We start from the raw sequence: 15052 nt of genomic DNA, 5'->3' as shown, positions 1-15052 counted from the left end.
GCAGGGAGGAATTCCTTCTTTCTTAGTTTGAGGTGTTTCCAGGTTGGTCACCTCCATCGCCAGATCGACCTCCTCTTTCCTCTTTCCGGATCCGGACGACGATCCGGTGTCACTATCAGCCTTGAACGGCACCGGCGGAGGGGAGGTTTTAAGTTCCCTCGTCGGCGTCCCAGTCGTCAAGGTCAGAGACCTTTGCATAATTGAGCTGCGCTTGAAAGCGGCTTGCTCCTTCTCCTTTCCATTACTCCTGTATGTGGTTTGACAGTCCATGCTTTTTTGTCACCAGCGCATCGTGCGGCAAGGAGCGGCCCGTTCATTGGCCGAGAGCGGGTGTACCCTTGGAGGTCCTCCTCCCGTAGGAGAGAGGACGCCCCTACCCCAGTTCTCCGGGGCCCGAACCTCCGTTTGCCCAGCACCGATACACACAAGGTGCCGTACGTGCTAGGGGTCGCCCGTGGCAATGCAGAGTCCGATCCCTGCATCCATGCCGCACTTCCTGACCAAGAACCGAAGTAGCTGGCTTCTGACAACACACTGGAGAGGGCCATCGGCAGTGCAAGGCACACATCGGTCCCTGCAACTAGACAGGGACACTCCCAGGACTCCCCAGCATGCACCGTTCGAAAGAAGGTGGAAGGACACCCGTAATGCGGGGTCGAAAATAAGAAGAAGGCGAGCAAAGTTAGCTCAGAAAAGAATAAAGACAGTGAGCTAAGATCTAAAAGATGGGAGGAAAGGCCCTAGCTCTGGAAGGACTGTGAGAAGGTTCTCACAGCTTGGCTGAGGTACCCCGGGGTCGCCAAAACACCCGTACAGTGGAAAGCCAACTGACCCCGAGGCCACTTCACTATGAATTAACTATCATATTAACCTCGTTAATAGCAAAAATATAAAATCATCTATATTTCTTTACTGTATACACTATCAAAAAACCAGGTTATTTGATATAATGAAATAAAATTTAATATAAATATTTGAAATTAATCCAGTCTTAAAGTGTAACTCTTAGCAAATGCTACTCTATGTCAGATGATGCCATAGTGAATTTCATAAGGGATTAGATAATATTCGATATACCTCCACTAACGGCTCATAACAAGGGATACTTATGTCTAGCCGCCGTATGTGTATAATCTAGCGTATACTTAAAAATATACATTTTACTTATATATATATATATATATATATATATATATATATATATATATATATATATATATATATATATATATATAATGATTGACATGGGACAAGAACTTAATAATACCAGTTGAAAATACAACAGAACACGTGCTTCTGATTTTATTATACCGGATATTACGTATGTATGTTCAGTCTTAATTCATATGTTCGGCAAATACTTAATTTTCTCTAATTTTTTTATTTCATTTACTCTAAAATAACTTATGTAACTGTTAAATTGTCTTAAATTTGATAAAAGAAATCTATACACGTGTAACACGTCGATCAGTTAAAATTGACCTCACGTGCGCCTCATATCACTCAAGCAATAGTGACCCCAGATGAGATGGATTTCCATTTCCTGCCGTCACAGTCACATCTCTCCCAATATGCCCACATCAGTAAAAGGAAAATAAATTTTTACCCACCAAAAAATTGCTTCGTTTCACCATGAATATTTTGAAAAACATGAAAAATAATTATTATGATTTTCATATTTGGTCCTACTGGGTTTTACATACTTTTTTTGTTTATATAGTAATCTAGTACAACCGAAAAATGATAAGTTGCCAGTTTTTTCAAAGGGAAAGAATTAAGGGGCAAAAACTTTAAAATTAATTGTATATTATTTTACACAAGAAGTTTGCGGTATTTGAATAAACATTTGCATTACATTGAAAGATTATTGGAATAGTATTTATTTATTATTCTGAAAGCTTACTTGGTTAAAATAATACGTTCAGTGCAATTACTTTAAAATTTATAGAATTATAAATTACAGTTAACTTCCTTGAGTGTCTAAAATTTTTAAATGCTTAGGAAATGTGAATGAATTGAAATTCATACAAAGACCAAAGCCAAATTAGTGTTAAGCCGACAAACTAATTAGCGCCGTTAACTCTAAGTTAATAAGTGTTCAGACCTTGTATAATCTTCTCGTCTAGAGCTCCCAAATACTGCTATTTGACGTCTTACTGATTTTCTATATAACGCTATTTTAAGTTCAAACTACCAGTGAATTATATATCACAATTAAAGGACGTATGGCAGCAATTGAGTAAAACAATTATTAACTGCGAAATGTTCATTTATTCTTAATAAATTAAAGTGATGACTATATAAATAAATAATAATCTTTGTTTAACAATCAAAAAGTTGTTTATGCTTAATCGTATAGCCAAAATTACTTTTGAAGGATTACATAAGTTCCAGGCCACGGTCACTGCGTAAAACCACGAACACTGCTTTTTAATTTAGCCTTAATCAAACGAAATCCTTATTAGTCTTAATCCGTAATTAAAATTCATTTACGGTCAAGTAGTGTCGTCTAAATGATTTCACTAACCCGCAAGAACTTCCCTTATTGAAAGTTATTTAATATCCCAGTGAGATTTTTTATTACCTTTAATATTTGATTAAAATAATGAAATAACACATTTTTAAATAACTGTTTTTTAGTGTTTTATTTATATAACTAAAACTAAATAGTTTAGTTCTTCAAATACATAATTTGATTATTATTTCATTTAAAATCATTTATAGGTACATATATATATATGTATATATATATATATAAAATATCACTGCGACAACTTAAGAAAAATTCCCAATCAAAGTTCTTACGGGTTGTGTCGTTTTCAGGATTTTATTGGCTGTCTTCATATTTACTCTTGTAGTATTCGTATCATGTTTCTTGTTGTGTTCTTTACATAGAAATATTTTGCAGCTACAGCAGTGATTTTGCGTATAAAGATTCTTTTTGGCAGGTCAAAAATCGCACTTTGGTTACGGTACTTATGCTAACCCCAGTTGTTTTTTGAATTGATTCTCTCTGCGCAACAGACAGTGTTGGGATTGAGGCTCTTTTCTCAACGAATGGCTATCAAAAGTTTTTGATAAACACTCTTCTCGGTACTTTCTTAGAGATGTTTAAAGTTGGCCATTATTTGGCAATTTACTGGCTAAGTTAAAAAGCCCTCAAAAAAGTGTGAATGGCCACATTACTCACTCTTGAAACTGAATATTCACTCTTCAGCCAGTCTACAACCTCAATTTCACTTTTGGTTTAAAGTTGACTCGTCAATCGCGTCATCTTTGTGCTTTGTAGATAGCATAATAACGTATTTCTTTGCTTTCTTACTAGAAACTTACGAAAATAAAGTGCATTTGTTTGTGTCTTTACCGTATACTAAGATACTGCTACACCCAGGAAGGTCATGGATTTTTTATTTCTGATAGTAAATGGGGTTTGTTTATTCAAAGAATTCCAACTACAGTTTGGTCTATGATTAGTATATAATTCACTTGCCAATGGTATAGATGTATAGCAACTGACCATTATTGCATTCCTTCCACAATTCAGTACTGGTTGTGCAACTCGATTGACTGCGCTAGAAACGTCATTGTCAACCTGATAAGGCCTATTGGACTGTTCCCTGCATATATCGAAATACTCGTCGTGAAACATTTTTAGCATGTGAAACCGTATGAATATAAAACCATACTTTGCCGGTTGTTTTGATACATATTGTCAAATTTTGCATCGGCCTCGGAAGGGTTCCAGCATTTTGTCTATAGTAGCATATGCATTGTAAAAGATTTTCAGTGACTAATAAAAATATCAAAAATGTTCCTTATCGGTACCAAGTTGTATCTTTTTTTCTTTGAGCCGGTATTTGTCTATCATGAAAACGAATTCCTTCAATGGGAGTATGACAATTTCTCTTTGACATATATTTCTGCGGCCATTCCGTCTGTAATACCACAGTTGTCTGTATGGACATGGTTTTATTTTTAACACACATTAAATACAATAACCCAAAAATTCATTATTACCTCATGTTTAGTAAGAGCGCAATATTGTTGTACCCGGTAATAGTTTTGCTGCATGAATTAATTGTAACTGCTGGCTTGTGAAGTTTACAATTTGTCTGTTATATCATCGGATATGAAAGCTTTCAACAGTGGTCATATCGGGTTTAAGCTCTGTAAGCTGTTTGGATCGACGGTAACTTTTGGACAAAATTTTGAGAATCTGTTTTTGTCATTCATGCCTTATGAACTTACCAAGCTGTCCTATTCACACGTCAGTTTTCTCAGAGTTTGTGTCAAATTTACAATGTTCGCTTTCAGCATTGGAATCCAAAACATTTTTTGTGCCAACAGCAAGCTCAATTCGCTCTTCCTCAAGCAAGCAGCCAGAAATTATTGTCTCATTGTTACACTCTAGAAGTTGTTTTGTTATTTGAATTATTTATAAATTTAAAAAAAGACTCCAATAATATGTCTCGTCATTCATTGTCAAAAACTGAATGAAAATAATATCCACATACTAACAAAAAACCAGTATCCAGCACTGTAAAATCACTATAACTACCGTATGAGACTATAAAAGAAAAGCTGCTAGCAAATTTACTAAAAGGCCACTCACGGCATTACGCGCGTAGTGAGAAAAACCTATCTAGAGCAGTGACTCCCCTCCTGACCACACCTCTCCTCACCACCTGATTGGTTCTGAGACACTTAGATATGCCTCTATACATACCTGGTAAGGAATACATGGTGCGAAGTTGTTTGACATTTATTATTAGCCGAAATAACTATGAAAATATATTTTGGTGAAGTGTTTTCTCACCACAGAAGTTATGGCGGGCTAATTGAATAAAACGTTTTTCATTATAAAATGTATATAATTTAAAAACAAAGTTGTACTAATAAATAAGTTAAACAAAGTGGACAATCCAATGGAAGGCCAACAAAATGTCTCGTCAGGCTTTTGTGCAGGAAGATAATTTGCCCAATTGTTGTCTGATTTGACAGTGGTAGGCTATTTATTGTAACTGTAGCAAGACTGTACTAGTATCTACTGCTACTGAGAAATAAGACATATATAAAAAGGGACTTTCAATTACAAATACGCATTTCAGAAACACGTTACGTTATCACTACCTCCAGGGAAACTCAAGTACTAGAATTAACGGTACGTTAACGTTACTCCGTGTCACAGTGTTGGTGAAAAATGAGTTTCTCTGATGCCGCCTTTATCCACTTTAGAGATGTAACTCCAACTTCACTCTGTCGCTAGTAATCTGTCTTCGACACCACAAGGCATTTACTCGTATTATTTCCAACTTTTATAATTTGGTGAATTTTAGACCCTAGCTCTATGACTGTCTCATCAAGTTTATAAGTGTCCAACTTAGACAGAGAGTGAGGAAATCTGCAATAATCCGCAGTCAACTGCAGTAATTTTCAGACACAAATTGCATTTGAGTATAGTAAGTCTTTTCAGTGATTTACAAATTCTAGATATGTCTCAGATGACAGTTTAAAGGTTTTTAAATAGTATGTAGGTCGCCTTATAAACGCAAATCCATTTATTGAAGTCATATCGAATAAAGATAATTAACATTTCCTATTTTTTATTTATATTGCGACATTATTCTCGGCACTTGCTTTGGTTTAATTAATAAAAGAGCGCTAGTCCGCACCACTAACATTCAACTTTAAGTTGGTTTAATTGCTCTCCTCGATGTGTGCAATTAAAATTTATATTACAATGTATGTTGTTAAATTTGTGCAATACCATTGCATTTTTTAAAGGATATATGACAATACAAAAACAGGACAGGAAAATTCAAGTAAATAAAAATAGTTTTGATTTGTTATCGGTAAAACTTCCAATAAATAAATAAGTATTAAATACTCTTGTTCAAGCAGCTTTGACTGTCGTTCATCACTTGTCTTTGTCATTCAGGTAGTCAGGAAAATTTATCAGGTATATAAATACCTTCATATTATCTTCTCGTAACAACATTAAGTATCTGAAAGCAAGGCTCCTAAAGTGTCAATACCGATACTTCTTAGTTTTCTACGTCAAATTATTGTGAAAATATACATTTAAAATGCATTGGTTAAAATTATTACACTAATTGTTATATTACAGTCTAGTTTTTAAACAACCGATTATAGACAAACTCACCAATCATGGATCTCTTATATAAATAACTAGATAACACTACGTTGTATATGTCAAAAAATAGGAAACAACATAAACAACCACCTCGAGGATTAATAACAATACCGATACAGAAAATTTTATGATAAATATGTTGTACTTTAACTTCTTTCATTACGGGCTTTATGTTTGTTTTAACAAATATTTGAACCCTGAACCTGTTGTTAGTTTCATTACATTTTGTAGAATTAAAAATTACTAAGCTCAAAAATGAATTCGTATAAAAGTTCTATAAGTGAATATTAGTGTTTAGTAATATTGGCGTTTGCATTGTTTGCATTTATGAAAAAATCTGTTACAAGTTTGACATCGGATATCATAAACCAAGTTAGGTGTGAGCGGAAACTGTATGTATTATAATTTGACGTGTAAATCTGATTCCAGATGGGTGGACGAGCGTTGTTTTGCTGAAGAAATGTTTAAGACTTCTACAATCAAGCAAGATAGGTAAAACCTCGGAATAATTATGTACTTTTAGGTTTGTACTTATGGTTATGTACTTGCTGGTTTGAAGGTGCAATTTGTAATAAAAACCTATGTATTGACAGGTTATAGTTTTAAACATCCTAAACATTTCTGAACATTTAGTACAGAACAATTCAATGAAAATAATTTCAATGCGTGTAAGTTAATCAAATAGGATGTTTACAGCCTTTACTATAGATTTCAAATAAACATAATTAAAGCATCGTTTGTATGACCAGTCTAAAATATAAATGTAAGGCTTGGTAAAGTAAGAGTCTGTTTTTATTGAAAGTGGGTGTTTGGCGCAAATATCTTTCCCCAGTCGAATACAACGGACATGAATATACTGAAAGTGAATCATACTGATATGCGAATACATCAAAATTAAAAGGTTTAAAGATTGTCTACACATAGTATATTACTAAGCTTATCAAGGACCCTGATGGATCTAGGAATCAATATTTGTAACTACTAGGAACCATATTCTAATACTTCACAGTCGGGACCTTCCAGGGACCAACTGTTTCTGGTGACTGCCATGACAATTTCTAGAGTGAGAAAGTGATGAAGTACACTAAATCGTACACGCAAGTTATGGAATTTTTATCCACTGTATGACTACTTCTTATTTAAGTTTTATAACTAAAATTCTAACCAAAATAGGAGCTTGTTAATAGAACTTCAACGAATAAAACCACCACATTCCAAAACGATATTAGGGACACTAAACGGTCTGAGGAAGGCTGAATATGCAAGACGAGGGGGGATGAAACTCATTATGTGTTCACCGTTCCGTTCATTGCTGTTAGTTTAACTGAACAATTTGGAAACATTTTAATTGCCTTATTTTGTGTATTTATCTGTGTATATTACGCTGTAAAATTTATATTTTTGTGAGAAAATATTGCTTAGTTTGTATTTCTTATAATAAAGTTTGTCTATTTCTGCAGTGTGGGGACCAAAATATATTTAAAAAGGTAATATAACTCCATAACATGCAAAAAATGAATAACAATCAAACTAGTTGAAAACCTCTAAGCGTGATTTACATAACGCTTCAGGTTCATGGCTCTTTCTGTTTCATTTTTCATTTTAAGCAGAAAACCACTCCTCAAAGGCTTAAAGCTCTTCTTTACTTATAATTGACGTTTACACTTACCCAAACTATACAAACTCTATAGTTAAAATATAAATATAAATTTCCATCAAAAGAATTTTGAAACCTCCAAGATACGACACAGTTGTTACCTGAAACAGGTGTTAGCTCGAAGAACACGATTGTGGAATATTATGATCTGGTTATTAGTCCAAAATATTTACATAGTTAGGCTTACTTAATAACATTAAAAGTTTATCACTTATTGACTATTGTATTTTACTCAGTAAAATCAGTAAGTAAAAGCAGTGAGTAAATACGAGTATATTTTAGAATGGCTATACAACTCTAATTGCAATCAATACTTTCATATTATATATATATATATATATATATATATATATATATATATATATATATATATATATATATATATATATATATAAAACATTTACACGGGATTTCACGCCGTTTACCATTACTATTGATATTAATTACTTTCCCGATTTAAAATAATTAAAATCTGAATTACTAACCAATTTGTACTGGCATGAGATAGCTACCTCACTGTTAATTTTCATGAAAAAAACTTCAAAATGCTTTTAAACTGTTTTGACGAAGATTTACATTTGAAAAAGTTATATTTGGCCAAATATTTGTTGGTATTTTGGGGTCAGGAACAGTTTTGTGATACTAACCAAAAACTGCACTTTTGTACTGTACACATGTATACTGAGTTCGTTTTTTATGGGTGTGTGGTTTTCAAAAAATTATATGCATTCCTTTTATAGATTATGCATATTAAAAATTTTACACATCATATTTTATTCAAAGTAGTTCATTAACATTCCTGTATTCAGATTATTTTTATAGAATTGCTAACTCAATTTCGATTAAAACCCATGAAAACAAGAGCACAATAAACTGTACGGAAAAAGGATACAGACTTACTTTTATGGGTACTTTTAAGGTGACTAAATCTATAACTGGTTAATATTTTTATAATATAATAAAATTATTCATTTTTCGTAAGACATAAAACCCGAACTAAATTTTCTCAGCATTTGGCGCAATATTTACTACAGGAAAGTTTATGAATAAAAGGACTTATAGAGAGCAATGTGAGGAGTGATTTTAAATATATTTGAAAGATTTAATATGCTTTACTTTAGTATTATCATTTTTTATTTATGTATTCATATTTATGGATGTCATATAAACTATAAAGCGTAAATAACGGTACAGTCAAATGCCAGACGTCAGGGAACTGTTGTCCAAATTAACCACCAGTAAAATGTCAACATGTCAACTACCCTAAATAATTATTGTTTACAGTCCTGATATTCTCTTGTATATATTTAATTTGCTTTAAAATTGTACTGCTTTTATAAAGCGGTACACTCAATTACAAATTTCAAATGTATTATTGTTAAATAATGAGAAAAACTATATCGGTGTACCGTAATAATAAAAAATGTTTGCATTTTCCAAACGCAAGTAGCAAAATGTTACTTCATTATATGAAAACATTATCAAGGTTTAAATTTGGTAAATATAAAATTGGAAATATATAAATAGAATTCCAATTGCATTACTTTATTTACTTCAAACCTCATATAAGCCTAACTCTTTACTACGCATTAACAATATAGACCATTAGCTAGATAATATTATTCTTTCCAAATATAAAAAGAGGCCACAACGAGTTAACAGTGTAATGACATTTCGAAGAGAAAGCAAAAATAGTTGAAGTGTGTCAAGCATCTCAGTGAGTAGCACTTGAACATTGTTTGGGGGAGAAATATTTGTAATCTTCTGTAACTCTTATGTCAGTCTTTTTGTCTTTGTGAGCAACGAGGGCAATCTTTATTGTTGTTAAATATTATCTGCAACACTTTATGTATGTAATGTACGTGATTGAAGAAAGTAAAGCTTTGTTTTTTACAGAATGTCAATTAATTTATGCAACGTCAATTAAACGTAGCTAAATTGATTTACTTTCAAACTCTAAAATAGCCTTAGAATCTGACAAGTTGCAGAATCCGCAACTGATATTTAGGAGTGTCCTGAAGAGATTAATTATGAGCGTTACAACGAAGTTGGGCTTAGACAGCTCCAAACTGTGTAACGGTGATATTAAAGGAACTTGTTAAGGAATTCCTTCTACGTAAATTAAATGTTGCAACCGACTTCTTAACAATATCAAAGACTGGGGTGATTATTTTTGGTTTTCTATAAATTTCACCTAATAACGTAAAAATTATAGGCTCAATTGAGAAATTTATACATTTAAATAGTGATAATCTAAAGATTTAAGTTTACCATCCTTGTATAACTAGAATTTGCTTTTAAACGAAATACCAAAGTCTTATCGTCTTTCAACAAGAATTCTGAGGAAGGCTCAATTTTTTTACAATAAATAATGAAACGTTTAAAATGTTATAACCATTTTTAAATCAGTTTGACATAAACACTAAAAACAATTTTTTTTCGCTTAAAGTGTTTCAGACGACAAATAATTAAAGTATAAAAGTTGTCTGAGTATTATTTAAAGTTAAAACTTTTGTAAATTTTCTGAAACTAGATCTAGTTGTGTCTTACACCAGAAAACCTTTTTTAAAAAACGATTCCCTTCATTGTATTTGGACCTCGCAATATTTTCTACTACACAAGAAACATTTTGTCTCTGATGCATTTTATGAGTGATTTATTTTAGAATGCAAATATATACAAAGACTTTCGAGTGGAAACCTGAACACTGTTTTCCAAGTGACATAAAAACTTTTGCAATACAAATTGCATTAATGGAAATATCCGGTGTGTATCAGTTATGGGTAACCGAGGGGATTAAGGGTCAACATCGTCAATTTATCAATCAGTCCAATGCCCAAGTGGTTACTAGCGCATGTTAAATTGTACTTGCTCAGTTAGTTTGGTTTCTGTGCTATGAATAATGATAATTCCGACCTTCATCAAAACTGTACTGTAAAAACAATTACACTTCTTACTTCACTTAATTAAATATGTTTAGTTTTAAATATGTATATTATTATTGAAGCATTTATGTATATTTGAACTCAAATAATTAAAATTAAAAATAAATCCAGCTTTTATATTTTTGGCAAACCTGTATAAACCGTCTCTGTATCTAATTGAATAACGTTGATATGAATATATGTATATATATATATATATATATATATATATATATATATATATATATATATGTCAGAAGGTCAGTTTTAAGTTTTGTTTTTTAAATAAGAAAAATATAATAAGGCAAAATGTAATTTTTTTGATCTTTCGAAACCCTCCTATTTCGACTTTTGAAAAATTTGCGGGTTTGACGATCGAGGTTATTGATTATAGAGTGCAAATTGGAGCACCAATTTGTATAAAAGCCCTATGTGACAGTTTAAACTACCACCATCAGATAAGTCTTATGAAACAGTCTGCAGAGTTTCCGCTAGTCTTCAAAGTGTCAGAGGCAATCTTCTTTGTGTTTTCAGCATTAGATGTAGCTTTTAATGCATAAGACTTACAGATGAGAAGCGTGTTTGGAAATTTAGAATTATAATTTTGATTGAATAAATTTTTTGGCCATATTAGACTAAGCTCTAATCTAAATACGAGTATATATCATAATATAATAAAAGTCGATCTAAACTCTTAAAATGTGTATATTACAATCGACTTAGTTCATAAAAGTCGTAAAAACAATCGGAGTAGTAAATTAAGGGTTGTGTTAAACATTTCGATGTTTTTTACTGTACATGATGTCAAAAAGTACATCGTAAGTCACAGTTAAAAATATAATTAATTATAGTAGTCTGAATTTCAGATGCAGTCCTATATGATTTTATAAAGTAGTTTTAAAAAAAGACAGTGACAGTACATACACAGTCACACTCATAGTTGTACCTTTAATTTTTTTCCAAAAGTCTTTTTAGAGGCTCTAAGATCTTCTACTATCAGTAAGTTTGCAAACATGTTTCCTCTGCATATACAAATACAGGTAATTTGCAAACTGATTCTGACATTTTCTTTATCAGCTTCCCATAGTCGTACCCATATATTGTTGTAACTCAATATGTATGAAATTAAATTCGAAACATATTAATATATTATATCCTAAGTATACATTGGAAACCATAACGCTTATCACTTAATGAATAATGTAGACACATATATAATACAATTACAAATACGTTTAGGAGTGCTACATTTCCTATTAATAATATTAATAAATTGCCGTAAATATCAGTACGTTTCTTATATGTTGAGGTGAAAAGTTAGGAATCAAGTTTAATATGGCATTGATTATGTACTTTAAGAATGAAAAATAATTTATTGCAAATCTAAGGGACTGAGATCCTTCGGGATTTACTTCCAGGAACAACTTAGAACAGCATTATCTCTTCTGTTTTGTTTTACTATTGTTAATTGTTTATTGGAGTGAGGACCCCTAATTGTTTCTTTATTAGCAGAATTAGCTTCCAACTTCAGGGAAAACAAAATATTGAGCCTAATTTGTTTATGATCAAAGTCTATTATGGAATATACATTAACATTTCTTTTGACATTATGTAACTGCAAATTAAAATCAATTCAATAATTGTAGATTTTCATTTCAAACCCCAAAGGTTTTCTTAGGATATTCCAATATACTAATTTTGAAATTCAATATTATGTATAGGTCCTTATTAATTTCTCTAACAACTTCAAAAAATATATTCTTTTCATATTATAGTATAACTGCAAATATTATTATTATCGAATTAAATTCGATTCAATAATTGTGGATTTTATTTCAAATCCCAAAGGTTTTCTTAGGATATTCCAATATGATAATTTTGAAATTCAATATTATGTATAGGTCCGTATTAATTTTTTTAACAACTTCGAAAATACCTATGCCTAAACCTAATATAAGCCCTTAAATCAATTTGAACAAATAAACGAATTCTGTAGTTGTTTAATCTCACTTGTAAGTCGAACTTTGTATGATTGTCTTTATTCTCTGCTAATGTTATGTAAAATTGTTTTTAAATGTTTATGAGTGATATTTTATAGGTATCATTCAATAAATCATGTATTTTCTGCTATTATGTATACCTTCCATTTGATAAGCGTAAGTAAATGTTATACTTAATTATCACACGTATAAATATAAACTACTAAAACAAATAGATTTTTTTATTTATAACTTATTAAAACTCTGTAAATAATATTGAGAATAATTGTATTTATTCATACGATACTCACGTATACATTAAACAATTGTAGCCCTGTCTAATTACTATAGATTATAAAGATTGAAAATCGTGTATAATGTGCTCTAAGTTTCCAACTTATCAACCTAAGGTTATTGTGCACTCAAGGCTCCATTAGTACCTACTGCTGTATATTCAACGATCTCTAAGTTTCTGACTATTACTCACGTTAGAATGATTACCTAGCTGTGAAATTCAACATAGGGTTCTTCTAACCTCAAGCGCCTTACAAACCAAAATAGTGTGTTTAGCAGTCTCTTCAGGATGATTAAATAGTCTTCAGTAGTGAGTCCTGAGGTGTGCAAGTGTTTCATGAACTAAACCTGCCCACTAATAAGGAAAATTGTATGTGTGAAAAGGCCCCTGTTTACTTCTTCAGCCAGTTAGTGAACAGGAGGTTAGTGCCACTAATAAGTTTCCAAGTGATTGCCACCAATGACAGTCCTTATCTCTGAACCATTTCGTAATGGCTTGGTAAGCATTTGACTCACTTACAGCACAAACCAAGTCTTACCTAAGTAAGTGCTTAGTAAATTAAATATAAATGTCAAAAGTTTTCTTTATTGCAAAAAAATTCCCTTTATCAAATATGTGATTAGTTAAATGCTCCAAGGTGTTCAATATGAGAGAAAAGGAAATGTTAATTTGTAAGAGAAAGTTAAACAATATTTATAACCCTCTATAACACAACACTCGTGTAGTGTAGGGTGAGTATATTTACTAAGCATTGATCAACACATGGTATTAGCTAGGTATATACGATGCAACCTAAACCGTTGTTTAATAAATAGAGAAAAATACTTTTCACAATAAATCATCCTGAAGATGTCCTTAATTCTCTCTCTGTCAATGGGAGTCCAGTGAGGACACCTCTTTTTTCCATTACAATCTCAGATCAGGTGGGTCTACGAGGGGAATTAAAGCGTATTACTAAGCGGTGAAAAATAAACTAACAAGTATTCCCTCAGTAGCTGCGAACGAACTGGGAACAGCTCAGCACCGAATTCCGTGCCTACAATACATAAAACCACTCACTAAATAAAGTATAATAAGAGCATACCACACAAGGGTTTTACTGTCCGGAAATAAATAAAATTTTATCGGAATATATTCGTGCCCGATAGCTTGCTACGTCGGTTAAATGCACCAAATTAAATGGCCCAATTAAAAATGCTCCCAATCGCACAGTTCCATTAACAGCGACTGCGGGGCGCAAATATAATGAGTTTTCATTTCCCCTGAACTCGCACATTCAATCCCTTACAGCTCGTTTACCGCCAGTGAAATCGTTCTGGTAATATCCGGTGAGAAGCTCCAGTTTTGTGCTTCTGAATCGAGTAAAACTTCATTTTATTTGTTCACTATTCGTCGGATTATTTTTTTATTTCAAAACTTTCATCTTGGAGTATGATTCAAAATTTGTATTTACTGTCTGTCCGTATGAAATTTATGATCAGATAATGAAACGTACGACTTGTTATGACTTTTATGTAAAAAATTAGGTATTACAAATATTTCTGGACGCCACTTTTTTATTAAAAAAATATTTAACAAAAACTTGAGTATTGTGGTTGATTGGCCTTGAAAACCTTAACTATTCATTTCTCAAATATATAGTACATATATTTTTATTGACATACATATATAGCATAGTAGTATTCCGCTCATTCCCCATCGTTATATATTACAAAAAGTATAACACCACATTTTGAGTGTAATAAACTGTAAACAAAACATATTTTAAAATCGCTGATAAAATGAATAGATTACTAAAATACTCGTAGGGTCATGAAACTACAATTCAGTAATTTTGAAGGTCTATATTTTTCGCAAAAAGGCCAGTGGTTGACATTGAGCATGCTTATTATTATCTCTATCAGAATATCAGTCACATCTGCTTTGCCACAAATTGGCAGATGAAGCCCGCCGGCAGGCCATTTGGGGCTTTGACAGCTCTAATTGCTTTAGGAATGGCCGGATATAGTAATTTGGCAAATCATCCCCCAACAATACAAGACT

General features: G+C 32.1%; 1 protein-coding gene across 1 annotated transcript in view; it reads right to left on the bottom strand.

The window, feature by feature from the left end:
- Window positions 1-711: 711 nt before the first annotated feature.
- LOC124363676 overlaps window positions 712-15052 on the bottom strand; it is a 40773-nt gene continuing 26432 nt past the window's right edge. The window contains exon 7 of the mRNA XM_046818935.1: window positions 712-847. Within this exon, the coding sequence (XP_046674891.1) occupies window positions 712-847 (136 nt within the window). The remainder of the gene's footprint in view (window positions 848-15052) is intronic.

This window comes from Homalodisca vitripennis, chromosome 5 (genome assembly GCF_021130785.1).
Source record: "Homalodisca vitripennis isolate AUS2020 chromosome 5, UT_GWSS_2.1, whole genome shotgun sequence".
Taxonomy (NCBI): Eukaryota; Metazoa; Arthropoda; class Insecta; order Hemiptera; family Cicadellidae; genus Homalodisca; species Homalodisca vitripennis.
The sequence above is the reverse complement of the archived record's forward strand: the minus strand, read 5'-3'. Positions and strand labels throughout refer to the sequence as shown.